This window comes from Drosophila elegans, unplaced genomic scaffold (assembly GCF_018152505.1).
Source record: "Drosophila elegans isolate 14027-0461.03 unplaced genomic scaffold, ASM1815250v1 contig_520, whole genome shotgun sequence".
NCBI lineage: Eukaryota > Metazoa > Arthropoda > Insecta > Diptera > Drosophilidae > Drosophila > Drosophila elegans.
Window position 1 is genome coordinate 3,774,888 of NW_024545903.1, and position 25,339 is coordinate 3,800,226.

Sequence of the window (25,339 nt, forward strand, 5' to 3'; positions counted from 1 at the left end):
GAACAAAATGCTCAATCAAATCAAAGTCCCCCATACAAAATGCAAAATAAGACAATGACAAAGCGAAGTGGGCGTTGGGTTGGCCCACGGAAAAAATGGGTTCGAATGCTGTAGAGTTGGGATGTTATGGTTTGGGTTGGGATCGCTCCTCCTAATGCCTTGGTCTGAACATTGTCCAACAAAACACGTTGAGACAAGTGTCACTGACAGCCAGAGGCAGGGTTCGTTAAGCAAAAAATGTTTCAGCAAAAGAGGAATATTACGTGCCCTTCGCTGAAATCACCATGATTCGATACGAAGAAAAAAATCTTGATTTAAATTCCAAGTAGGTAGTTTCTAAGAATGTTTGCAGGGAAAACTTCAAGCCGTTTTGAGTGATATTCAGGAATTTATGAAAAAATATTTAACGACTCTATATTTATAAAACAAGGGTTCTTGAAGTCTAATTGTGTGACAAGAACTTGGACAGTAAAATATTCTTTGCAATATTTAACTCTTCAACCAAAATTAGAGAAAATCGTTGAAGGTTGGTATAGGGAAACTAAATTGAAGATAATCTTTAGCATAATCATGCCTTAGTTTGCTAACAACTAATATAAAAAATCATTTTTAGAATAATTAATTAAACGAATTTTAGAAAAACCATAAGTCATTAAGATCAAAGTTTGTCTTGTTCGACCGTCGACAGTTTGTAAAAATAAAATGTTGTATTATGAAGAAAATTAAGACGTTGGCTACCACTAATCAAGATATTGTGCTTTCAAATTAATTGCTGATAGTAGTAGTTAAGTAAACAACCAAACCGAAAAAGTCGTTATGCCCGAATCACAAGGGAAGCGATTGCCGGATGAGAGACACTGACAGAGGAGCGACAAGTGTAATCAAAATAAATTACGAGCGTGTTAGCAGCCTCCGGTGTCTATTGCGTACAATAAAAAGGGAAAGCTCCATTTGTTTAACGCAATCTCATTATTCGATGCGTCCCGACAGCCAGCGGCGCAGATGCTGCAAGGCGGGTGGTGCCCCACGACTCCCCGACAGTGAGAGACATTGAGAATTGAGGCTAAGCCACCCATCGAACCGCCCGACTACCCACAGACCTCCAGTGTCATTCCGGGTTACCTTGATAATGCCGCTGATTATACTGATGATAAGTAATATTGTAAACTCCAACTGCAGGCCTTGTCGGAAGTGGCGTTAACGCGTTTGTTGATTAGTGGGGCGGGTAAAAGTGGAAGTGACAGTGGGCGAAAGTTGGGTGGGTGACAGGCTTGGAGGCATGGGACTGGGTCCACCGACAAGCTCATTACGACGACAACAATTTGATTAATTACCGTTGCCAATCCTCCGGCAAACCCGCCTTTTTGCTTCTTTTTCCTCTACCCACGGCAAAGGCTTTCTTGCATTTACTCGCATTTTCCCTCGGCTTGTGGCGGCAGCGGGTAAAATTTTATGCAAATTTAATTTACCTCAGGGCAATCATTTTTATGGGCAAGTGCCCCGGGGCCACGCCCACTGAAGACCAGTATTCGGTGTAGGTTGTCAGCTATAAGCTTGGGGGTTCGAAAACCTTTTGGGGGTTTCGGTTTTCCTCTCAATTAATGAAAACCAGTCGTGACAATTTCATTATTTCATGATTGACCATACAAACTAAAAAAAATTTAAGCAAAAAAATGTCTCTGTGAACAAATACAATTTTTAATTTGCTGTGCTGTGTGATATTACCAAATACTTCAATCATATAAATTAAATAACCAAACACTCCAATCGTATAAATAAGATAAAGCAATAATTCGATTTCACGACAAATTTAAAATTTAACGATTTAGAACCAATTAAAAATATTTTAACTGTCAATATCATAAATGTTTAGTTTCCTTCTATAACGCCAATTATAAAAACTATATTTAAACATGAAAGCTTTGCGAGCAATAGTTTTGTGAACTGAATTTAACCCGGGTCGACATATTGCAAATATTTATTGGAAATTCGTAATTATTTCGGAATCGCGCCATTTGCCCATGCAGACAGACAGACAATCAAAATGCAAAAGCGTAAAAAAAGCCTTAAACTGTGAGCAAACAACGAAAACAAAGCCCAAAATGCTTGCCACATTTCGCGACCAGCAATTGAACAGCGAGCTAATCCGCCGTGGGCTATCCAACCCATATCCGCGCATATTCCAATAAAAGCGTTGCATCGTGCAAACACGCAAATATATTACGCTGAAAAACATAGCCAAGGCCAGCCAATATGAAAGCAATCTGCGACAGCAAATGGTTTGTGCAAATTTGTGTGCTGCTGGTCCTGGTTGTTATGCCCACCTGTCACATCCTTCGAGCCGAAAGCCAGGTGGTGGTGGGCGACATTCTGCTGGCGGCCGAGGAGGTGGCACCACGTCATCATGGCAGTCGCAGCGGCAATGGAAATGGCAATAGCTATGGCAATCATGCTGGCTGCGAGCACCTCCATCATCGTCAGCATCATCACCGGGGGAAGTATCACGGCCGGAAGCACAGACAGAGCCATTACGAGATTCTGCAACTGGAGCAGCGGCAGCAGCAGCTGGGCAAACACTGGCGTCAGTGGGTGAATCACTTGCAGTCGCCGGATTACGCCAACGATGATCCATTGCCGGATGGCAGGCATCCACATCCAACTCGCTCGAACGAAGGGCTGTCCTACGACCATTTCGATGTGGAGGACTACCAGCGGTATGCCAATATTGACCTGGCATCCCCTCGTTCCGGCCGTCATCGCGGCCGCCACTTGCCCCCGGGCATCCTAACCTTGAATGGGAGTGGGAAGCACCTGAGATCTCTGCCGGATTCGCTGAGCTTCCAGACGGATCGACTGTACGCCACCCAGCCGCAGAGGCACTGGCCCGTCAAGCGGGAGGCCATCGTGGAGGGCGACGTGATCCTGGGCGGCCTGATGATGGTCCACTCGCGCGAGGACAGCATCACCTGCGGCCCCATCATGCCGCAGGGCGGCATCCAGGCCCTCGAGGCCATGCTCTTCACAATCGACAGGATAAACCGTGAGCAGTTGCTGCCGAATATCACCCTCGGCGCCCACATCCTGGACGACTGCGACAAGGACTCGTATGGCCTCGAAATGGCCGTGGACTTTATCAAAGGTTAGTAGTTTGTGGGACTTCGTGTGGTCATTGTACAAATAAAAACAAGTTATTTCTAAAATAATTGTTAACAGGCTGCTACAAATTCATAGGGACATTATGTGCCATTTATACCTTTTATTTAGATGGCCAAAATTAAGTTCATAATAGTTTAGAACGAACATTATTGAATCATTTTGTTTTAATTTCATTTAAATTTTAAAGGAGGTAGGTTATTAACATAATCTCCCTATTATTAACATTTCTAACAAAGCCAACATCAAAAGACATGCTCAGATTTAAATAAATATATATAACTTGGTCACACCAACTGTAACAACCCAAACCACATCGATAAAAACCTCCGTGTGCAACAATGGCACAATAGAAAAAACAGCATTCTTTAAACCACTTCCACTATATATGCAATCCCACTGCAATTTGCATACAATTATCTCATTCCTACAAAGGAAAAGGATACTCATTAAAATATAATAAATGTACATAAATAAAAAAACAAAGAAATTGTTGTTGGGTTATCCTATGCGAGCTTAATTCTTAATTTGTTATTAAAAAAATCATAATAAAACAAACCCTAATGTTAAGATAAATACCTCACATTAACTTGAGAAAAATTGATTGAAAATGCAATTGGCTTAGTTAATTGGATATTTATGAATAATTTTCCTAATGCTTTTAAGGTCATTTTGAATCAGTTTGCCGCTGATGTGCTGCTCAGCGTACACATTGCGCATTCGCCACGTGAAACAGCCCATGTTGATGTTGGTATTTATATGCAAATTGTGTTTGCCTCGGGTTTTGCAACTTACTATATGTGGGCTTCGTTGTGAGAAAAAGTAGTTTCTGTTGGATTTTTAGTTTTAGTTGCAATACCGCATTTGTTGCGTTGTGGAAACAGCGGATGGATCCAGATTGCGTATTTATTCAGGCAAATGATAACCGAAATTACATTGCGGTATCTTCAGGATTTATGCTTCATGTATTGCATACGTTCGAAATAGAGTCATTATTCAGCAACGCAGCAAATCAGAGCATAAACATTTTCGATGTCTAAGTGTAAGTAAGTAAGTGTAACTTACCTCTTTTTTGGTAGTATAAAATACATCCACAAGCAGAGTAGGAAAAACTTTTACTAAGCTGGCGTCAAAGAATTCATTAGTTTCCAAATTAATAAATAAATTATGGGATTTCCCGACCAAAGATTGTAGCTCACTTGCCAACTGAATATGCATAATTCCCTTAAGACAAAACGGCGAGGCTTATGGAGTTTGTCCGAAGGAGGAGTATTCGAGGGAAGATCAAGGACACATAAAATGCCGCTTATTACTTTTATCGGGCCAAACAAAGAGGCGCACACACTCAGACTAGCGCACACACAAAACACAAACACACAAACACACACACACACACATAAACACACACAGCCAACGATCCATAATCAATTGGGCACAGAGCCAGCATCCTTGTCATCGTCCCTGAACACTTTCTAATCTCCATAATTTCATTATTTATGTGCGCGGCAAGGATTTATTTGAGCAACGTGCTGTGCTTCTCTATCTCTATCGCTCTCTCGTTTCCCCAACCGCATTCCCATCTCGCTCTTTGTTGCGTATGACGTATGAAAAATATAATTTTCCAAGTCACTGAATTATATTGACAGGATTAGGCAGGCCGTAAACTATACCGCTTCCGATGCCGATGCCGGCCTGCCTCGGTCGGTTACTCTGTCTATGCCTCACTGTACCGCACAGTCATCCCTTGTCCCCGTTCCCGTTTCCGTATTTTTTGGTTAATAATAATCTATTTTGGCATCGATGGTATGAACGAGTATGGCTATCCAGACCGAAGAGTTAATTAATTTGCACTTAAGCGCAGCTGTCAGCACTTAATATTGGTGGGCGTGGCAATACGCCCACCAATTTGGTAAGTTGTCTTGGGTATAGTGTTAATAATTTTCCTTTAAAAGTTCTGAATGAAAATCTTCCCTGCAGAGTTTTATCCCAACGTTTAATTTAACTAAATGTTACCGCCGTAATATAAATAATTAAGTATACCGCAAAAGTTTATATAAATCGGCCAAAGACAAATACGGCACCACTTATAAACATCGAAGTAATTGAGATCACGCCAGAGACCCAGCAGCAATTAAAAATTTTAAATTAAACAAGAAAGAAAGCAAACTTCGGCAAGCCGAAGTTCATATACCCTTGCAGCTATCGCAAGAATTAAATATTTTTGAAAACATTAAAATTATGATTTACTTGCGTATATGTTTAAAAACATTGAAGCTATGACGATTTGCAGCTTAATTATTTGATTGTTCTTTTATATATTTTTATTATTTGTATGGGAGCTATATGATATAGTCGTCCGATTTTGATGTAATTTAAACCATAATTCTAAAATATTTAACCATTGCTATATGTCGAAGAACTAAAAAAAAATTAAAAAACAGCAAAGTTATAATTTTTTTTCATTTATTTTTCCGATTGTTCCTATGGGAGCTATATGCTATAGTCGTCCGATTTTGATGAAATTTTAACCATAATTCTGAAATATTTACCCATTGCTATACGTCGAAGAACTAAACAAAAAATTAAAAAACAGCAAAGTTACAATTTTTTTTCAATTATTTTTCCGATTGTTCCTATGGGAGCTATATGCTATAGTCGTCCGATTTTGATGAAATTTAAACCATAATTCTGAAATATTTAACCATTGCTATATGTCGAAGAACTAAACAAAAAATTAAAAAACAGCAAAGTTATAATTTTTTTTCATTTATTATTCCGATTGTTCCTATGGGAGCTATATGCTATAGTCGTCCGATCCGGCTCGTTCCGACTTATATACTACCTGCAATAGAAAGACAACTTTTGGGAAAGTTTCATGCAGATAGCTTTAAAACTGAGAGACTAGTTCGCATATAAACGGACGGACAGACGGACAGACGGACAGACGGACAGACGGACGGACAGACGGACAGACGGACGGACAGACGGACATGGCTAGATCGACTCTACTAGTGATGCTGATCAAGAATATATATACTTTATAGGGTCGGAAACGTCTCCTTCACTGCGTTGCAAACTTCTGACTGAAATTATAATACCCTCTGCAAGGGTATAATAAAGTGCAACATTAATTTGTCAACCTATAACTGTTTCCTCTTTATAAAAACGGCACCTCAACACTAAAGTTGAAACCTTTTCTAACAGTGGCAACACGTCTACCAATTTTGGGTACTGCGGTAATATTTTACCTTCAAGATTTTGAAAGGAAAACTTTCTTGCAGCAGTTTAAGTTTGAAGTTTAAAGTTTAAAGTTTAAAGTCTCTAAGCTCAACATTTAACTTCAACTATATTTTTTATTTGTTCTTTGTTTTTAATAGATAGTAGACTTATAATTATTGTTAATTTTTGAATAGTTTTTATTTTTTTTTTCTTAGCTATGAATTCCCATAAAAGACCAAATTTAACTGTAAAATTATTGTGAATTCATGGATTCTCACGAAATGCTTTTGGCAAAATTGGCTTTTGTTATTGTCATATCAAGTGCATAATGCAATTTTCATGAAAATATATCATTGCCAGCTTAAAAACATTTTTATTTATCATTGCCAGCTTAAAAACATTTTTATTTGTATGAAAAGTGCTAGATACGGTTCACCTCAACTCGGGTTTGTCTTTGTTATTTTCAGGATCCATCAGCAATATTGACGATGCGGAATATCATTGCAACAAGACGCAAGTGCGGAAGGTCATTTCGGGGGTGGTCGGCGCCGCCTCCTCGGTCACATCAATACAAGTTGCCAATTTACTGCGGCTATTTCGAATTCCCCAGGTGAGTTTCTATGGTGGATCTGAAACTATTGCTACACATAACCGAACATGCGAAACCAGAAGGTCACTTCACAATAGCGAAGTCAGTTTTGTTTCTAGTTCAAATTTTACTTTCGCTCGCAGCTACAGATGTTTGCTAGTTTGACCAACAAAAGTTTTCTGTTTTTCGTAATTAAAATTTCCCAGAAGCCACATGGTAACTTTTGTAATGGTTCCTTTCTCCGAAGTGCCTGCACGTGCTACTAAATTCGTCGAATCCTGCAGGCCAACAAGCATATCAAAGTTCAGCGCTTTCACATACTATATAGCCAAACAGTAGCCCCTGGCACACAGTAAGTTTCTTTGATGTAGGGACACTCAGAAATCAAACAAACACAAAACTACATTTTCTAATTCAGGATTATTTGTAATTTCCAAATGGGAGTGGAAAAGAAAAATACGATAAATTTGATTTATTTGTAGAATGTACAGCATAAGTAGCAGAAACGAAAAAAATATGATGATAAATAGACCATGAAATTGTTAAGTTAAATAACTGCAGTTTAACAAATGTTCAGGGTATTCAAGAAATTCTAATCAATTCTTCCAATTTTTTTGGGTTGCCCATAAAGGCGAAGAAAGAAATGTTACAAGCTGTCATTAGCTTTACAGCAGGAAACAAACTAGTAGTTTTTAAATCACGTGCTCGAAGTTAAGGGAGATTAAGTGGCCGGTGCTGCAGTTGCAACTACGTGAGCCGGAGCCAAAAGTCAATGCGCGACGAGCGCCAAAGAAGCCAATTGCCAGATCCTTGGTCCATGTGTACTGGATGCCATAAAACGCACACGGAGGAGCAGCAGCAGATGTATGCAGGCCCAGCCTGGCGTCCCCGAAGAGAGCTCATAAATCAGCCATAAACATTTGATTACATTTTGCTTGTGCACCAGGATTCCAGGGCCTGTATAAAAGTTATTTTCCAAAGAATTTTTCGTGTTCTGCTATTGAAATTGCGGTCGATAGCGGCTTAGACAGTTTAATTTGGCCCAGCGGAAATTGGTTGCATTTCAATATATAGACAACAACAACATATGAATAATGGCCAAATTTGAATTAAAAGTTGGCATAGCCAGTATTTAAAGGCTTATCTTAATCTAAAAAGCCATATTTTACTTGTTTTAATTAAGCAATTAAGAGTACATCCTCATACCAACTTGCTTCTTAAATTATTTTGGTAAAGTTACCAAAGCTAATGCATTTATTTATATACTTAAAACATGTATGGAAAATCGGTTAAGCAGAACTAGAGATAAAAAATAAAATTGGCATAAAAACAGGTGAAATACGTTTTTTGTACTTGAAAAAAAAAGTTCTGCACTGAAAAAACAAGGTTCGATCACTGGAGGATTTCATCAACTTAAATTTGTAAACCAGTGTATTCATCTTGAGTATTAACACTTTTTGGAATAAACTTAAACGGATTAAAGGATCAACTTGAGTGTTTTAAGAGGACATGAACTATTTATTTATTCAAACGTTTATCTTAGCCTTAAATTACAACTTTAAATTGAAGATTTGTCTTTTGCCTTACACCGTTCAATAAGTACTTGTTTCAATTTAACATTGAGAATTTGTAAATCATCAACTAAATTGGGCACAAATATTGTGTTAATAGTCAGTACATTTCTAGTACTTTAACATGAGCACTTGACAAGTAATCAAACACTTAAGTGGAAAACTGTTGACTAATGGTAATGACACTTCGTTACAAACCAAGTAGTTCATTAAGCACTTGCCGTTGACTTGACTCGCCAACGACGTCTTTACATTAGGACTGCACACATTTCTTCGCCAGAATGCATGTGGGTGAATCCATTTCCAAACCGGTGGGTTAATGTGTGCGTGAAATTGGTTTCCGTGCTTTAACCAAGTTATCCCAGTTGGCCTTTTGCAGCTGCAGTCCAAGCAGATGATTTTTGCAAAGTAATGCCATGCAATGTTTTCTTTCGACTGCTGCATTGTTTGTGGTTTCTCAAAAAGAGCTTAAAGGGGGGAAAATATGGATGTGTTCATGCTGGTAAAGAAGCTTACCAAAGTGTTTACAAAACATACGGCCAAGAGCAAGTGAGAAATAACATGAACATTAAATGCGTAAACCTTAAAGTGAAAATGGTTGTTACATAGAAAAACACACCCGCAACTATATTCATTCCTCTGTGAGCTGTTTTACGGAGTCAACGCTACAGCTTTTCAGGAAAAATATTTGTGCTTCAGAAGAAAAACGAAAACCCCCTCATCTCTCTGTTTTTTTTACCAGGTATCCTACTTCTCGACCAGCCCCGAGCTGAGCAACAAACAGCGGTTCGAGTACTTTTCCCGCACTATTCCCTCGGATCACTACCAGGTGAAGGCCATGGTCGAGATTGTCATGCGGATGGGCTGGAGCTACGTCTCAATTATCTACGAGGAAAGCAATTACGGTATCAAGGTGGGTACTCCACTGTTACCGAGCTCTTTGATAAAGAATAACAATCAAGGGGATAAGTCAGTAGTTCAGTTAAGTAGCTTAAGAAATACTGAAGCAGGTCTGACAAATGTATTTCTGCGTTCCTTGAAAAAACAACTTACCTTTAGATAATTTTACATGTGAATAAATACTTCTTTAAATATTTTTGACTCAACGATTTCATTCATAATAATTACAGCAATTTTTAAGTAATTTAAAACTGAAACCAAGGATGTTAATTAATAATTAACTCATTATTTTTGACCAAAAATAGTTATTGTGGTCCAATACAACACAAATTACAATGGCAACGGTACCTTTTAAATGACATAAATATGTGTTTAGAAAGTGCAAAGTGTACACTATCGTAAATGGCTTTGTGTTTTATGATAATTCGACTTTTGTGTAAGTGGTTTACATTTTAAGTGAATGCATGGTACCAACGTGTACAAACAAGTTTACCTTTCCCATCACTGCATATGGTTTTTTATTGCTCACCCAACATTAAAATGGTTCTTACCCCCCAAACAGGCTTTCGAGGAACTGGAGGAGCTCTTGGCAAGGCACAACATTTGTATTGCCATCAAGGAGAAGCTGGTGAAGGATTCGGGAGTGGCCGAGGACATCGCGTACGATAATATCGTGCAGAAGCTGTTGACGAAGCCGCGGGCCCGAGGTATGCAAAAAATTGAGAAGGGAGAAAGGAGAAGGGTAAAGTAAATTTCAAACCGGAAAAGCAACTGAAGTCTGGCAGTTAAATTCCTATTTTAAATGAAAATGTCAAAGAAGTACGCATCCCAAATGCGAAAGGAGAAGCGTTTCGCAACGCCCAAATGAATGCGGTCCGCAGTCGTGAACTATGGGTTTTCGGGTGGGTGTCGCGAGCCCCGGAAATTGTGCAAATTAAATGAAAATATTTTTAAAAATCCCTCGCCGTCCCGCCTTTGTTCCATTTATCCCAGCGGCAACTTAAAAAGTTCATGCCACAGCAAACTGAAAAAGTTGGTGACAAACAAATTGGGAGATAGCTCTCCAAAAGTAGACAAAATGATCAGCCAATATTGTGGTGGCGGAAAAAATGTGTAAATTTGTTATGATCGAGAGTAAAACCCCTTGCCATTGTTCAATAAAAGTGCTTGACAATCGTGAAGTTGGGAGAATAACACCATTTTTCTGGCCTGGCAAGGCAATTAAATCATAAAAACAAAAACAAAAAAATAAAAACAAAATTATTCGGAACGTTTTTTCAAGCTTAATTTAAATGGAAACGATTTTCTCCGCTGTTCACTGTTAATTATACGCCCTGAGAGGCGGAGTTTGTCAATCAATTCAACTTTAGACTTTTTGTTTTGTAATCCCTTGCCAAATATTAATCAACTGTCAGTTACAGATACTGTAAAGAAATATATTAAAAATAATTACCGCCTAAACCTTTAGTGCCCATCATTAATCAGCACCGTAGAGGGGTGATGGAAGGCAGGGTCGTGCCCGCCAATAAAAAGCACACGGGGGCCGACCAATAACAATTGACTTTTGTCTGGCAAACAATATTTGATTTACATAAATGTGCCATCAGGAGTCGTGAAGCAAGGGCCTACCCACGAAAAGGGTTCCTCGGCCATCATTATTTATTGTGATTTGTGATTTGACGCCGTTTACTGTTCGCTCCCTCGTAACGATTAATCAACTTGACAAAGTATTTTCTTTGGCATCAGTTGTTTAATTTTGCATATCGAGGGTTCGTGTTCGGCATCGAGTTGGGTCTCTGAAAAATGATGCTCCGACGGATCCGTAACTGCGGCTGGTAACTGCCGTCGAGGGTGAACTTTACGCTTGTCAGGAAGCCCACACATGTGTCACCTCGGATCGGGGCCAAATGGAATGTGGGTGGAGGAAGCCGACATGTTTTTCCTTTTTATCGCACTTGTGCCTGAGTTGATGGGATTTACGGAGTACATGGCAGGTTCCTACTCGTTTTAGAACTTAAAGTTTCCCCATTAATCTGCATAAGTATCCAACAGAACGGGCTCACTAATTTAATTTGATACCCCCTTCTAAGCACACACAGGGTACTTGACTAGTTTATACAACCACACGAAGAAGTCGTTTGAGTGGCAGTCTAAGGCAGAGTGAAAATCCAAGGAAAATGTCCCTCACTTCACAAGAGTATCGACAAGATTTCCTGCTTTTGCCGCCGCTGCCTTTGATTAAGATTCCGTTCCTTTGTCTTCGAGTAGCCGGAGGAGCAGTGGCAAGTCGATACCGAAACACGTTGAAGGGGCAAAAAAATTATGGACAAGACAAAAAACCCTCATGGCCGTGATCGATATAAAGTGCCAACTGCAGCTCACGTACTTATAAAGACTTGAGACAAAGCGGGACAATAAAGGGAGCAGTATTTGGGAAAATACAGCCAACAGTGTTTTATTGTCAATACCCAAATATAGGATACTTTGCGATTTAAGTGAGGGCTCAGCAATTAGGAGCTGTGTTATGCCATCTTGCCATTGATTCACATTGTTTGTGAACTTACATCTGGTGTTTATTGAATTTCAAAGCCAATTAATAGCTTGCAAAGTGAAGGGAAAAACCTTTGCCTGCCTACGAAAAGTCAGTATGCGATGGATTGTAAAGCATTGTTGTTTTCAGAATCAATATTCACATTTAAGACCTTCTGTCATTTAATATTTTAAGAACACTTCAAGCCTTTCATTACAAGAGCTCAATCAGCTCTTCACAAAAAAAAAAATATATATAAGAGCACTTGGGAGCTGCAGATTGTTTTTTTTTCCAAGTAAAGCCGCTTATTCATTATTGATTGCAATTAAAATTAATTTCTGCCTTTCCTGCTTTCGCATCCCTTTTATCTTTCGCTGCGTAGGGGCCATTATTTTTGGCTCGGACCAGGAGGTGCGGCAAGTGATGAGGGCGGTGCGGCGGGCAAATGCAACTGGTTCCTTTTCGTGGATCGGATCCGACGGCTGGAGTGCCCGGAATTTGGTGTCGGACGACTACGAGCCGGAGGTAAGTGAACTATTTCGTCAGCCTGGATGACGGACCGAAAATCATGAGCCTAAATGGGCGAGCAAAAAGGTTGTGATTAATGGTTTGGATTGTGGCCAAACACACACGCATTTACGTGGGCGTAACCGAAAAAAATGTATAAATTATGACGACCGGAATAAAACTTTCACACGCCTTTTCCCATGATGAATTATGGTTAAATCGAAATTAATCGTGTGTGCGTCTAATTAATTTGCCAAAACCTTTCAAGTCCAGATATGAGCGTGCTCAACCCTGGCCCTCACTTGAGATCAAGCTCATTAAGCATACGCCCCGTGCGTCCTGTGTCATCAACAGGTGGAAGGCACGTTGTCTGTGCAGCCGCAGGCGAACCCAGTGCGCGGATTCGAGGAGTACTTTCTCAGCCTGACGGTGGAAAACAACCAACGTAATCCCTGGTTTGTGGGTGAGTAAAGTTTAATTTCATTTTGGCTCACTTTAATCACTGACTTTTCATATAAATATCAAAGAAATCCAAATAGGGAAATCATAAGTAAAACAAAAGAAAATAAAAGATTATATCTAGCATAGTCTTAAGGTTTTGATTCGCATATCTTTTTGCTCGGTAGTCAAGCAAAAAACAAAAAGCTTAAGCTTAAGTACTAGGCTTTGTTCAGTAAAGATTTTGTGTCTTACTAAGTTGTTAACCATAGTTAAACTTTGCTTTGGCTGAGCAACAATTAATAATTAAAACGAATTTTTAACAAACTCATTAATGACCACCTTAAGTCTAACTGGCTTAATAAATTTTACAAATTTTCATATATCTCTCAGAATTCTGGGAAGATCACTTCCAGTGTCGATATCCCGGCAGTACCAGCACTCCATACAATAACTACACCAAACAGTGCACCAAAAAGGAGCGGCTTTCAAGGCAAAACACCGACTTTGAGGATCAGTTGCAGTTTGTCAGCGATGCGGTCATGGCATTTGCCTATGCCCTAAGGTAGGTTTATAAAATAAAAAAATAATAAATATAATAATAATAATAAGAACCACAAAATCACTTTAAAAATCAAAATATTTCCTCTTAGCCATTTATAAAGTGTGAAAAATTTAAACCTTTAGTTATATTTCGCGTAGCTTGGGCGTTAAATTGTTGTGGTTCTTGCAAAGCTGAATGTCGTTGCCTTCATCACGACATTAAAACTGAATATTAAAAAGTGTGTAATCAAATATCTTCAACCAGGGACATGCACCGCGACTTGTGCGGCGGAGGCCCTTCGCTCTGCGATGCCATGAAACCGACGAAGGGCGCTGATTTGCTCAAATATTTGCGTAAAGTGGAGTTCGAGGGTGAGTAGAAATTAGAAGCTATTCATTGACGAGTTGTGCGGGATAAAACTAAGTCAAATTAACGGAGAAACAGAAAACAGGATGCCAGACAAGCTCAAGTTGTAGTGCTCGCGTTTTATTCCCTCTGTTGGCAAGTGTTGCGCAAATAGCTTAAGTGGAAATTTCCTGGCAGTTGTGCCAAAAGCCACACTCACATACACGAATAGCCCACCAGGCGCATTGGCCATGCTTTCGAGTGGAAAATTGACTTGCTTGTCATCGTCATTGAACTCGATTGAAATTCAATAAATTACACAGACAGAGGGACGGCCCGAAGCCAAAGGCTCTGACTTACTGGCGCAGATTGTCAATTTTCTGATAGGGCAACCGGCTTTTGAAGGCGTGAAACCATAAACCCATTTAACTCCCCCTCTTCCCCCTTAAACCTTAAATTCCATCCGCAGGCCTCAGCGGCGATGAGTTCCGCTTCGACGGGAACGGCGACGGTCCGGCCCGCTACAACATCATCCACTTCAAGCAGTCGCAGGCGGGCCAGTACCACTGGGTCAAGGTGGGCGAGTACACGGAGGGCGAGCTGCGGCTCAATATGTCGGGTAAGAGTCAACACCCATCGCCATCCGGTCTTGCCAACTTTGGATTAAAGAAAAAGCAACAATTTTAAACTATTTTAACTAAACTAAAGTTTAGAAAACACGAATGGTGAACCCTTTAGGATTGAAGGTGCCACATATCTCACTTAACAGAATTTAATATCAATGTCCTTCCGATTTCTTTGAAGAAATTACGATAATTTGCCTTGCGTGCTCTTTTGGGCAACTTTTGTGATATATTTTCATTTTAAATTTATATAAACATTTTTTTTAACGTACCTCTCTACCTTAAATACTCTATATTACAATCGAACTTCTATAACTCGAACATTCGTAGCTTAAAGATTCAGCAAGTCAAAGTGGTTTTATTGGCAACACAATGTATAAATAGAGGTCAAATCAATTGAATAACTCGAAGTCTCCACAACTAGAAGGTATTGTGATGGCAAGCTAAGGAAGTTCTTTTTTACTTAAAAAGGATACCAAGGTAAAGAGTAAACTGCAAGGATATGAGAGGAAAGAGCAAAGGTTAATAAATTACACATTTGAATATATATACATATTTAATTAAGCTTTCAATATAGCTAACCTTAGTTTAATGATATAAAGGGAAAGTATAACCAAAGCCCTTATAAAAATGAGCTCCTTTTGGAGATTTTATAGCTGTTAGCGTATGCAGAAACTGACCAAGTTGGCATCATCGCATCCCCCCTTCCATGGACCACTAATTTTGATTTTATTACATCCGCTGCCGCAGAGGTGAAGTTCAAGCGGCTGAGTCCCAAGCCGCCGGAGTCCGTCTGCAGTCTGCCATGTCTGGTGGGCCAGGCCAAGAAGTACGTCGAGGGCGAGAGCTGCTGCTGGCACTGCTTCAATTGCACAACCTATCAAGTAAGTGATGCCCAGCTGGGCCCCTCAATTTATTTGTCGGCCCCTCCGCCGACAAGATTGAAATGTAGGGCCCAAGTGAATTATTCCGAAGCAAACGCGTCGAAAAAGATGTGAAATCGATGCGGAAAACAATTAAGTGGTCCGGCCTGAAAGAATGGCTGCAACTGAATGGCAAACACGCCGCCTTTGAGCTCGTCCCATCCATTTATCTAGTGTTCCTTTGTGCGGTGCGTCCATTGCAGATCCGCCACCCTGATGACGAGACCCACTGCAAGCTCTGCAAGCTGGGCACCCTTCCCGACGCCCACAAGCAGTACTGCCGCCCCATCCCGGAGATATATCTCAAACCTGGCTCCGCCTGGGCCATTGGCGCGATGGCGTTCAGTGCGACCGGCATCCTGGTAACGCTCTTTGTCATGGGCGTGTTTGTCAGGTGAGCGACCATGCATCGAAACCCATGATTAAAATTCCATAACTAAAGTATGTGGTTCTTAAGAGTAGCGCTATCAAAAATGTACAAAACAAAATTCCTTTTATTTGCTTTGTTCCTTTGTAATAATAATTTTAACATGTAAGGGTAGAGTAAACAACATTTTCCGAATCGAACAATTATTTCGGAGATTGTAGGATAGGAGAGTCAAACATAATCAGTGACTTTATCGCTTGTAGTCGAATATGCTTAAATGTGTGGCGCCATCTGTCGGTGGAATATTAATTTAAAATTGGTTAAATGAGTAAAGGGTATCCAATAGTCGGACCTTTGAACTAAATTAAATAAATCGAACAAGCTAAGCTAGACAACTTTTAACGATACCGCAAATCCATCGATATATGTTATGCTTACGATTTCCCTGCTATATTAATTGGCCCATTAAAAGTATTTGGCCACCAAGCAATTAAAAACTTTTCACCCATGCCTGGGCAAACTTTGACACAAAATTCATAAAACGAAGCCGTAATTGGCGCAAAGGCTCCTGTTAAAGTTGGCAAGTTTAGTAAAGCCAAGCCCTTCCTCTTTCACCCGTGGCAGGCACAACGACACGCCCATTGTGCGCGCATCGGGGCGGGAGCTGAGCTACATTCTGCTGGCCGGGATTTTCATGTGCTACGGTGTCACCTTTGCACTCGTCCTGAAGCCCACCAACATAGTGTGCGCCATTCAGCGGTGAGTGTGCAAATTGCCGGGAACGAGATGATGAGAGCGGAGTGTGAACTTTGTCCCCAATTTCCCCATAGGTTCGGTGTGGGCTTCTGCTTCACGGTCGTCTATGCTGCACTGCTGACCAAAACGAATCGCATCGCACGGATCTTCAAAGCGGGCAAACAGTCCGCCAAGCGGCCCTCCTTCATTAGTCCCAAGTCCCAGTTGGTAATCTGTGCATGCTTCGTTAGTGTGCAGGTGAGTTTGGATTTGAGCATCGGCGATGCGGAGTGCAGTTAGCAGCGCAATTTCATTATTCATACCATTTTCAGATACTCATCAACGGCGTTTGGATGGTTATTGCACCATCACATGCCATGCATCATTATCCCACACGCGAGGATAATTTACTCGTCTGCGACTCCTATATCGACGCCTCCTACATGATTGCGTTCTCGTATCCAATCTTCCTGATTGTAATTTGCACGGTCTACGCGGTACTCACTCGAAAGATTCCGGAGGCTTTCAACGAGTCGAAGCATATTGGTAATTAATTGAGATTTTTATTTTTATTTTAAGAAGCTCAGTATTTTCCCATAATTGGCAATGCCTGGAAGAGATCTTAATAAAATTTAACAAGTGTAATTAAAATGTGTCTAATAAAGACATCCCTTGTGCTTGCCCATGACCCTTGATTAAATTCACTGACACGCTTCACGTGGTCATTTTGTTCAACAGTATTTCATTAAAAATAAGCAGTGTAAAATCAAAATAAAACCCACATAATAACATGACTATAATTGCTTGCACAAACAAATTTATTTATGTATAACATAAGAAGAATTTAATTGATTCATTTAATTTACCTTATAAAAAATGCATTTCATGCATATTTATTATACGTCGTGGTGTCTTTTAACCATATTTTTTCAGGAATGCAAAAAACGTTGCTCTATGAATATTAAAAGAAATGAAATAAATATTATTATTATTGAAATGTAATTATTTTACAAAATCAAGAATATTATTTTCATAATATTCTCATTATATAAATGTATATGGTATTTTACCTTTTACAGGCTTCACCATGTACACCACCTGTGTGATTTGGCTGGCGTTTGTGCCGCTCTACTTCGGTACCGCCAACCACGTACCGCTGCGCATCACCAGTATGTCCGTGACCATCAGCTTGTCCGCCAGCGTGACCATCGCATGTCTCTTTTCGCCCAAGGTAAGTTGTGATAATTGGTGGTGGATGGGCTGGGCCACCATCGGTTGCGCTCCTCGCAAATTGGTGGCCAGGTCGAGTATTGGTAATTGCGTTATGCATTAATAATTGCGAATTTCAGTGGCAACTCGTCATATGATTTTGAGTGCAGCGAGCTGCCATGGGCCATTTTAATTCCATTTTATACCGTTTACAAGGAGCACGAGGACGAGTGGTTCATTAAAATGCAATAAGACGAATGGTGATAGGGGCCTAGGGGGTTATTTGCGATGTGTCGCCAACCATATTGGTTTTAACGTTTACTCCTCCTTGGGTCCTTTGCCATTTCATTATGTTTAATAGAGAAACAAGCTTAAATGTCAACAAGCCATGTCCTCGGAGGATGTTGAACTGGTCCTGATCTCCTCCTTTCGACGTGATACTTTTATGTTACTAAGCCCGGTTCCCCTTGCCACCATTTTTTTTAATACCCCCTGTTATAAGCCATTAAGAAGCAAGCAAACTGCAAGTCAAGCCAAATATAGACAGCCGTTTAAGTTTATGTACTTGATGATGCAGCAGGAGAAAGTCGGGTTACTTGCTGTTTACTCTGATATGCGACATCACGAAGGAAGCTAGCTTGAAGGCAACGATGGCATTGTTACATAAAACAAGATTTTGATATCAAAATCAAATGAGTCAATTTAAAAACTTTAAAAATATAATATTGACTTTCGGTAATTATGTTAAAAATGTGGTTTTTATTAGAAACATTTCGATAAATTCTGCAATCAAATACTTGCTTTTAAAAATGTATTTATTTTTTGTTTAAATTATGTATGATGCAGGAAAGGAGAAAAATTCAAATAAGCAATCAAGGGTTTCCATTAGATGAGTGTGTTTAAATAAATTTAGTATTCCTCAAATATTGTTCTTTGTTTGAATGTATGATTCAAAGACAGGCTTTCCGTTAGAGCACATTACATTTAAAGACAAGGTGGTAAAAATAGTTATTCAGATTGCAAATTGAACAAAGCACAAACAATCGTACATAAAGGTCCCAAAACCAACATGAATAGCAACACTTTACGGACACTGTCTGCACATTCCGGGTGCAAAGTGGCACAAAGCCCCAGGGAGCCGGAGGGCCATAAACACTCAGCACAGGGGCTATTATTAAATGTCGGACCGAATAGCATATTCGCATTGTCGCAGTGGCTGCTAACCGGGCCAACTGTCCGCTATCGTATGTCACCTAATGCACGGCTAGTCGGCGACAGGGAAAACACACTGTACGATACGTGAACATAGTACGAACACACAAACACACGAACACACGAGCACCGCACACCTTGAGCCATAAAACTGCAATTTACAATTGCTTGAGCCTGGGCAATAAAAGGCTGGCATGAATGCGGCATGCCACAAAGCGACTGGGGATCACTGGACTAAGAGGCAACAAACTAAAGCCCGGCCGTAAAGGTGCCAGCAGCCACGCCTCCTTCCGGAGGACAAAGGCGCCCCGAGGTGGTAAGCAATTTCGACTTCCGTCGACTGCCAACCGTCCCTTTCGCCGTCCGGTTTCACCTCAGTTTGTTTGTTTTCTTACTTCCCGCGTTTGTTTGCGCTGAAAACAATAACAAACGGCGTCCAAATGGCAGCCAAATAATGTCAAAGCACGGCGGAAATGACCGTGCGGCCGTACAGGCTACGTTACACAATGCTGCGTAACATAACGCAAATTGGAACGTAACGAGCACTGCAAACAATGCTTAATTGTTTTACCACACAGGTTACTTATGACCTCAAAAAATATTATTAGTTGCAGTAAAAGGTTTAAGCTCCTACGATATCTGAAATATTTTAGTCTAAGCAAAAAGGATGACAACGTTAAGAGCTTCTCTATTGAGTAGAACTTAGTATATCTTGCCTTTCATCATAGTTTATTAGAAAATTAAGTAAGTAAGTATTAAGTAAATATTAAGTTAGTATTAAAGAAAACATAAAAGGATAATTTGAAAAAAGCTTAAAGTTCAATTAATTAGATAAAAATACTTTTTAAATTGGTTATCCTGATAACATGGAAAAAATCATTTTAGTTACATTTAGTGTTTATTTTTATCACTAAATTGTTATGTTTCCTTTTGGCTTTTCCCCAAGTATTAATTTCAAATTGAAGGCGTTACTTTTCCTTTCTGTGTAAGCGACTAACTCGAGTCGTTGGCTTTTGTTTTGGCCCAAAATAACTGCTGGCCATCGAATCGGGAAATGGCTAATGACAATCGGATTCGGTTGGGAATTGGAACTTGGTAGCGGGCGTGGCAGGTCACGCGCTGACTTCTAATGAAAACCATAAGATTAGGGGCAACGAAATTGGATATCGCTTCCAAGCGGCCATTACATACAATGGGTCGTATGATTAATGTCTGATACGCCGCTGGCTCGTAGGTGGATACGGGAAATTAGCCTAATTGGAAAAACACACTGATTTTCTCACTCGAACGTACGCGTGTGTCGTTGCAGCTGTACATAATACTCATACGCCCCGAGCGCAACGTGCGCCAGAGCATGATGCCGCCGCGCTACGGCAACATGCACCGCACCGCCGGAACAGGACCCTCCTCCATGATGGCCGCCGCCGTGGTGACCGCCGCCACGTGTGCCCAGGAGGAGAAGATCCAAAAGCATATCACGCCCACGAACACAGGTGAGTGGGATAACACATACATTCTAGCATTTGCAGTTAGTCGGAAAATGGCAGCAAGCTTATTACTTCCCGCATCAATTTCACAGAGACGCCAATCAAACATATAAATTATTTAAAATGCTTTTACGAAGAAAAATTAGTTGGCATTATATTCATTAATAATCCACCAATAAATCACCTGATTAAAAGTGAGCTGCAATTACCATAATTCAATTCATTTTAATTCGTTTTAAACTATTATTTGTACATTGCAGTTGATTAAAATGGTTATAGCGAGGAATTTTTTTGCAAAGCAGAGATTTAACGATTTAAGTAATTAAAATATTAAATATTTTAAATATAAATGCTTGAGAAAATGTTGTTGAAATGTTAAAAGATTTTCTCACCTCCTTTTTTTTTTGAAAAGCTACTTAAAAGCTTAGCTTGTAATTGTTTAACAGAGCAAAAACTAAAATGAAAAATGTAATCATTTCATGAAATGCTAAAAACAGCTCAATGTATAGGTGATGTATAAAGTAGAAGCCAAAATGGTAAACAAATTACTAATTAAGGCCATATTATTTTATTTGGCATCAAAAATGGGATTGATTCATGTTTCCTTTTACATATTTAATAGGAATAAAAGCTTTGAAATTATTTAGTATTTATTTTTTTACTGGTTAAACGTTTGTTAAAGTAATCCGCCCCCCACAATTTGCAGAAAACTCGCTAAAGACGAAGAAATTGTGCGAGATGGCCACTCAGACGATATCCAGCATAATCACGTCGCTGGACATCAATGCGTACAATCAAATACCATATGCCGATCAATATGTGCCAAACAATGCCACAACGGCCACGACCACGCCCACCGATAAGGGTAGTGGCAACGGCAATAGCAACAGCAATGGGAGTAGCAACAGCAACGGCAACAGCAATGGCAACAGCAATAGCAATGACAATGGCGATGAGGTAGCAGAGCAAGTGGTGGCCAACAATAATAAAATCAATCAGAGGCAACATGGCCAGCCGGTGGTGGCATTCGCCATCACAACGTCTAACAATCACATATGCGGCCCAGCAGCAATCATAACAACAACAGTGGCAACTGGCGAAACAACAACAACAGAGGCTCTGGCGGCAACGATAACAACTCCATTGGCGGGGGGCAGTGTCACTGAATCGGAAACCGCATCCGTGCCGGCCAACAATGGCCATGGCAATGGAAGCCAACGTCCGCCGGTTTTGCAAACAAACTTATAGCTAAACGCACAGCAATTGCAGCAGCAGCTTCTGAAGGAGCAGCAGCGACAGCAAGCGGAGTTGCAGCAGCAGCAACATCAGCAGCAGCAACAGCAGCAGCAACCTGCAACACAAAGCTCTTCCAGCGATACTGGCAGCACGGGCAGCAGTAGTGCGGCAAAGAAGCGAGCTGCCATTCCCGTTTAGGCTGCCATCAGAGATTAGAGATTCCCTGCAACAATACGTAAGTTGAGTGTCTGTGCAAAAGGTCAGGGGTCAGGGAGCTCCAACGGAGGCCGACTCTTTTAAGTGTCCGCCAGGAAGAGAATTTATTACTGGCAGCCGTTCCACATAAATATTTTCAGTAGCCTCTCGTAAGATTACAGAACACCATTTTAATGGACATTTTCTTAGGCACTTTATTTCAACTAAAAACTAGCAAGAATTTGTTTGTTTTGTTTTAATCGTTTGGTTTAATAATTCAATTTTTAATTTGAGCGTTTTAACCCAATATTTAATTTCCCTATTTACTAAAATGCCAAAAAGTAATATATCCCTATTAATGGATTTAATTTAAATATTTTAACATATATATTCATACTTCTATATCGTTTTTTATTTATGTTATTCCGAGAGTTTCCCTCAAAAAATTGTAGCTCGAATTGTAGCTAGTCGGTAATGATAAATGGAGGTCAGATTTCAGCAGAACCGGAAAATATTTGTGTGGCACCTAAGAGTATATCCAGATTCTGATAGACACACTTGAGGCCAGAGTGAACTGACTAAGCAATGTCCCAAACAAAAGTCATCTTATTGAAAAACTTTCTCAAAATCTTCCCAATAACGAATGTGTTTTCCGCATTTTCAACGTCAGCACAAAACCATAAGATATACATTTAACGATAGCTTGTCATTCTTAAACTATTATTAAGCGTTTACCTCTTAAGCTTATCTAGTTTTCTAAGCGTTGTTTCAAGGCGTTCCGAAAGAAACCAAAAAAGTGAAAATGTGATATAATTTCAAAAATGTGTTTTCTACAAACGAAGTAAACTTACATACTATCTGAATAGAACATGTTATTCATAGGCTAAGTGAGGCAAGCACTGTACAGTGAGCACTGGGTAAAGAGGGATTTATTTTCCAGGGCGCAAATATGTTCCAAAAGGGCTGGAATCCAGCCCCTTTGCAATGTAGCAGCTAGGTAGAACAATTACAATTGCATTTATTGTGTTGTTTGAGCCCATCAACATGGTAGATTTAATTGTTGTCCAACCAAGATGTACATAAATTAGTAAAATTACGAACAAACTTCTAATTGTAGTTCAACCTTGATGTGAATAAAGAATAATGTTAATTGTGTGCAGCTTACAACTTCAAATAAGCTATCTCCAAAAATGCATAGTTAAATGTTTGTTATAGAACGTAAGTAATGCAAATCGTGTCTAGCCAAATCATGGGGTACAAAAATTAGCGAAATATATTCGTTTTCCGTGTCTGTGTGTTCAATGTAAATAATCGTTAACGAGAAGCCCATGGAACATCCAAGATTTGAATGTCTTTCGAATTAGTTACTTGATGTTTAGTTATTAATACTATTGACACAACAATACGCTAAATGTTATTTGGCTGCATGTGTATTTACGAATAAAGCAAGAAGAATATCAAAGAATCAAAAACACTTTCCATTTCAAGAAATCGACTTTTATTCGGTGGTTAAAACTAAGGCTTCCGCGGGATCAAGGCTCAAGGTTTTTGGGTCAAAACGAGTGCTGTTTGGAAATAAAATCAAATATTTAATGGAGGAATTTGTGTATAAAAGATATTTGTTCCACATACCCTTCTACTTTGGTGGAGTCAATACTTCTGATGAGAAGCTGCAAGCTCTCGTTACGATTCTTGTCGAACTGACTCAAGTCCACAGTTTTGGCCACCGTTCCAAAGTTAACAACACCCACAATGGTGGCTGAGTTGCGAAGGGATCTACGAAAGGTACGGTGAGTATAAGACAATCAACCACTGATCTAATTGCAATACTCACCGTTGAACTACGAATATGTCCTCCGAAATGGCCGCGTACTTCGTAGACCCGTTCTGCAGGGTCTTTGATGACTTCCGCAGGGCCACCAGAGCCTTGTAAATCTTCAGGTGCGACCGCTCCGCACTCAACTCCGTTTCCACGTTAACTGTCTCGTAGTCCGCCGCCAGTGGCAGCCAGGTGGTGGACCCGTTGGTGAACCCGGCATTGGTGCCCCCCGTCCACTGGAAAGGCGTTCGCTCCGGATCGCGAGTGTACTGCTCGTAGATGTCCGCGTTCGAGTTGCAGCCCCACGGATCGACGGTGTCCTCCCAGCTGATCTCGCCGTCGGTCATGCCGATCTCCTCGCCCTGGTAGGTGACACTGGCCCCAGGCAGGACCATCACCAGAATGTTCATGGCATCGATGTGCTCCTTTCCATACCGACTGGCGGCCCTCCGCTTGTCGTGGTTCCCCAGCTGGAGTAACAGGAGGCTTACACTTGGACCCAACACCTATTGTCCCCAACTTACCACCCAATTGGCCGTGCGACCTGCCGGCATGTTTGTCAGCCACAGGTCGATCGCCTCCTGCACGCTGCTGGCACTCAGGCCCTTTTGCTCCACCACCGTGATCAGGTTGAAGTTGAAGGGCAGGTGGGCTCCCTCGGTGCTCCGGTTGCCATAGAACTGGATGCTGAACCAAGCGGCTGAGTAGGTCTCGATGAGTAGGACGCTCGAGTCGCCGCCATGAATACGCTTGTGGTCGTCCAGCACGGTGCGCCACTGGTAGACCATGTCGATGGTCTCCGGCTGGTTCTCGATGTACGTGGTGGTCAGGTAGTTCCGGTCCTCCGCGTCCTCGGTGGCCCCACTGAGAACCTCGTCGGGAAACTGTCCCTCGGCATTGGGCAGCACCTCGAAGAGCGGGGGCAGGGCGTCGCATCGGAACCCGGCCACGCCCTCATTCAGCCAGTAGCGCAGCACCCGCTTCATCTGGTCCACCACCAACGGATTGCGGTAGTTGAGATCGGGCTGCTGGACGGCGAACTGGTGGAGGTAGTACTGCTGCCGCCGCTCGTTCCACTCCCAGGCACTGCCGCGGAAGTACTGCAGCCAGTTGGTGGGCGGTTGCCTCTTCCCCGTGGTGGCATTCACCTTCCCGTCGTGCCACACATAGTAGTCCTCGTAGCCCTTCTCGCGATTCACCGACTTCCGGAACCACTCACTCTCGTTGCTCGAGTGGTTGGGCACAAAGTCCAGGATGATCTTCAGGTCCAATTCGTTGGCCCGCTTTATTAGAGCCCTAAAATCATCGAGAGTTCCATACTCCGGCTGGATGTCAAAGAAGTCGGATATGTCGTAACCAAAGTCCACCATGGGGGAGGTGAAAATGGGCGACAGCCAGGCAGCCGTGACACCCAGGTCCTTGAGGTACTCCAGTTTGCTGGTGATGCCTTTCAAATCGCCGATGCCATCGCCATCGGAGTCTTTGAAGGAGCGCGGATAGATCTGGTAGAACTGGGCGGTTTGCCACCAATCCTTGCCCGGTTCGCTGGCGGAGCTCTGCAGCTGACAGCCCTCACAGTGCCAAATGGCCAGAAACAAGAGCGTTGGTAAGAGCGTTGTCAGCTCCATTGCCTCGGTCAAAGCAAAAAGTTTAGTGTTTGAGCAGGCGGCAGTTACGCGCTCTTTTATAGACACTCCACTCAGTCGGTTAGGTAAGCCCTCATAATGGAAATGTTTT

General features: G+C 41.1%; 2 protein-coding genes across 5 annotated transcripts in view; one reads left to right on the forward strand and one right to left on the reverse strand.

Moving 5' to 3' along the window:
- LOC108145355 (metabotropic glutamate receptor 2) overlaps positions 1–23,235 on the forward strand; it is a 94,583-nt gene extending 71,348 nt beyond the window's left edge. For 2 of the 4 annotated variants that reach the window (XM_017270745.2, XM_017270746.2), the window contains exons 3-18: positions 6,840–6,982; positions 9,275–9,445; positions 9,995–10,139; positions 12,345–12,487; positions 12,824–12,932; positions 13,301–13,472; positions 13,716–13,822; positions 14,266–14,415; positions 15,170–15,303; positions 15,546–15,736; positions 16,334–16,468; positions 16,540–16,702; positions 16,777–16,990; positions 17,524–17,675; positions 20,175–20,358; positions 21,059–23,234. In XM_017270745.2, the coding sequence (XP_017126234.1) occupies positions 6,840–6,982; positions 9,275–9,445; positions 9,995–10,139; positions 12,345–12,487; positions 12,824–12,932; positions 13,301–13,472; positions 13,716–13,822; positions 14,266–14,415; positions 15,170–15,303; positions 15,546–15,736; positions 16,334–16,468; positions 16,540–16,702; positions 16,777–16,990; positions 17,524–17,675; positions 20,175–20,358; positions 21,059–21,600 (2,855 nt within the window). In that variant the 3' untranslated portion in view covers positions 21,601–23,234. Of the gene's footprint in view, positions 1–1,873; positions 3,140–6,839; positions 6,983–9,274; positions 9,446–9,994; positions 10,140–12,344; positions 12,488–12,823; positions 12,933–13,300; positions 13,473–13,715; positions 13,823–14,265; positions 14,416–15,169; positions 15,304–15,545; positions 15,737–16,333; positions 16,469–16,539; positions 16,703–16,776; positions 16,991–17,523; positions 17,676–20,174; positions 20,359–21,058 lie in introns of those variants that run through there. The other 2 variants (XM_017270747.2, XM_041709866.1) reach the window with 2 other exon arrangements.
- A 29-nt stretch (positions 23,236–23,264) lies between these two features.
- LOC108145359 (maltase A3) lies at positions 23,265–25,271 on the reverse strand. The gene is made up of 4 exons (XM_017270752.2): positions 24,127–25,271; positions 23,618–24,072; positions 23,416–23,559; positions 23,265–23,348 (listed from the first exon to the last, which is right to left on the reverse strand). Exons 1-4 carry the CDS (start codon positions 25,228–25,230, stop codon positions 23,282–23,284), a joined length of 1,770 nt encoding a protein of 589 aa, XP_017126241.1. The 5' UTR covers positions 25,231–25,271; the 3' UTR covers positions 23,265–23,281.
- Between the last annotated feature and the right edge of the window lie 68 nt (positions 25,272–25,339).

Bases quoted from the DNA above. Each gene is read 5' to 3' on its own strand.
- LOC108145359 (XM_017270752.2), bottom strand. From the start codon at position 25,230: ATGGAGCTGACAACGCTCTTACCAACGCTCTTGTTTCTGGCCATTTGG. The intron at 24,073-24,126 runs GTAAGTTGGGGA...CTGTTACTCCAG, and splicing joins GTCGCACGGCCAATTGGGTG to CTGGGGAACCACGACAAGCG. The intron at 23,349-23,415 runs GTATGTGGAACA...ATTTCCAAACAG, and splicing joins GACTCCACCAAAGTAGAAGG to CACTCGTTTTGACCCAAAAA.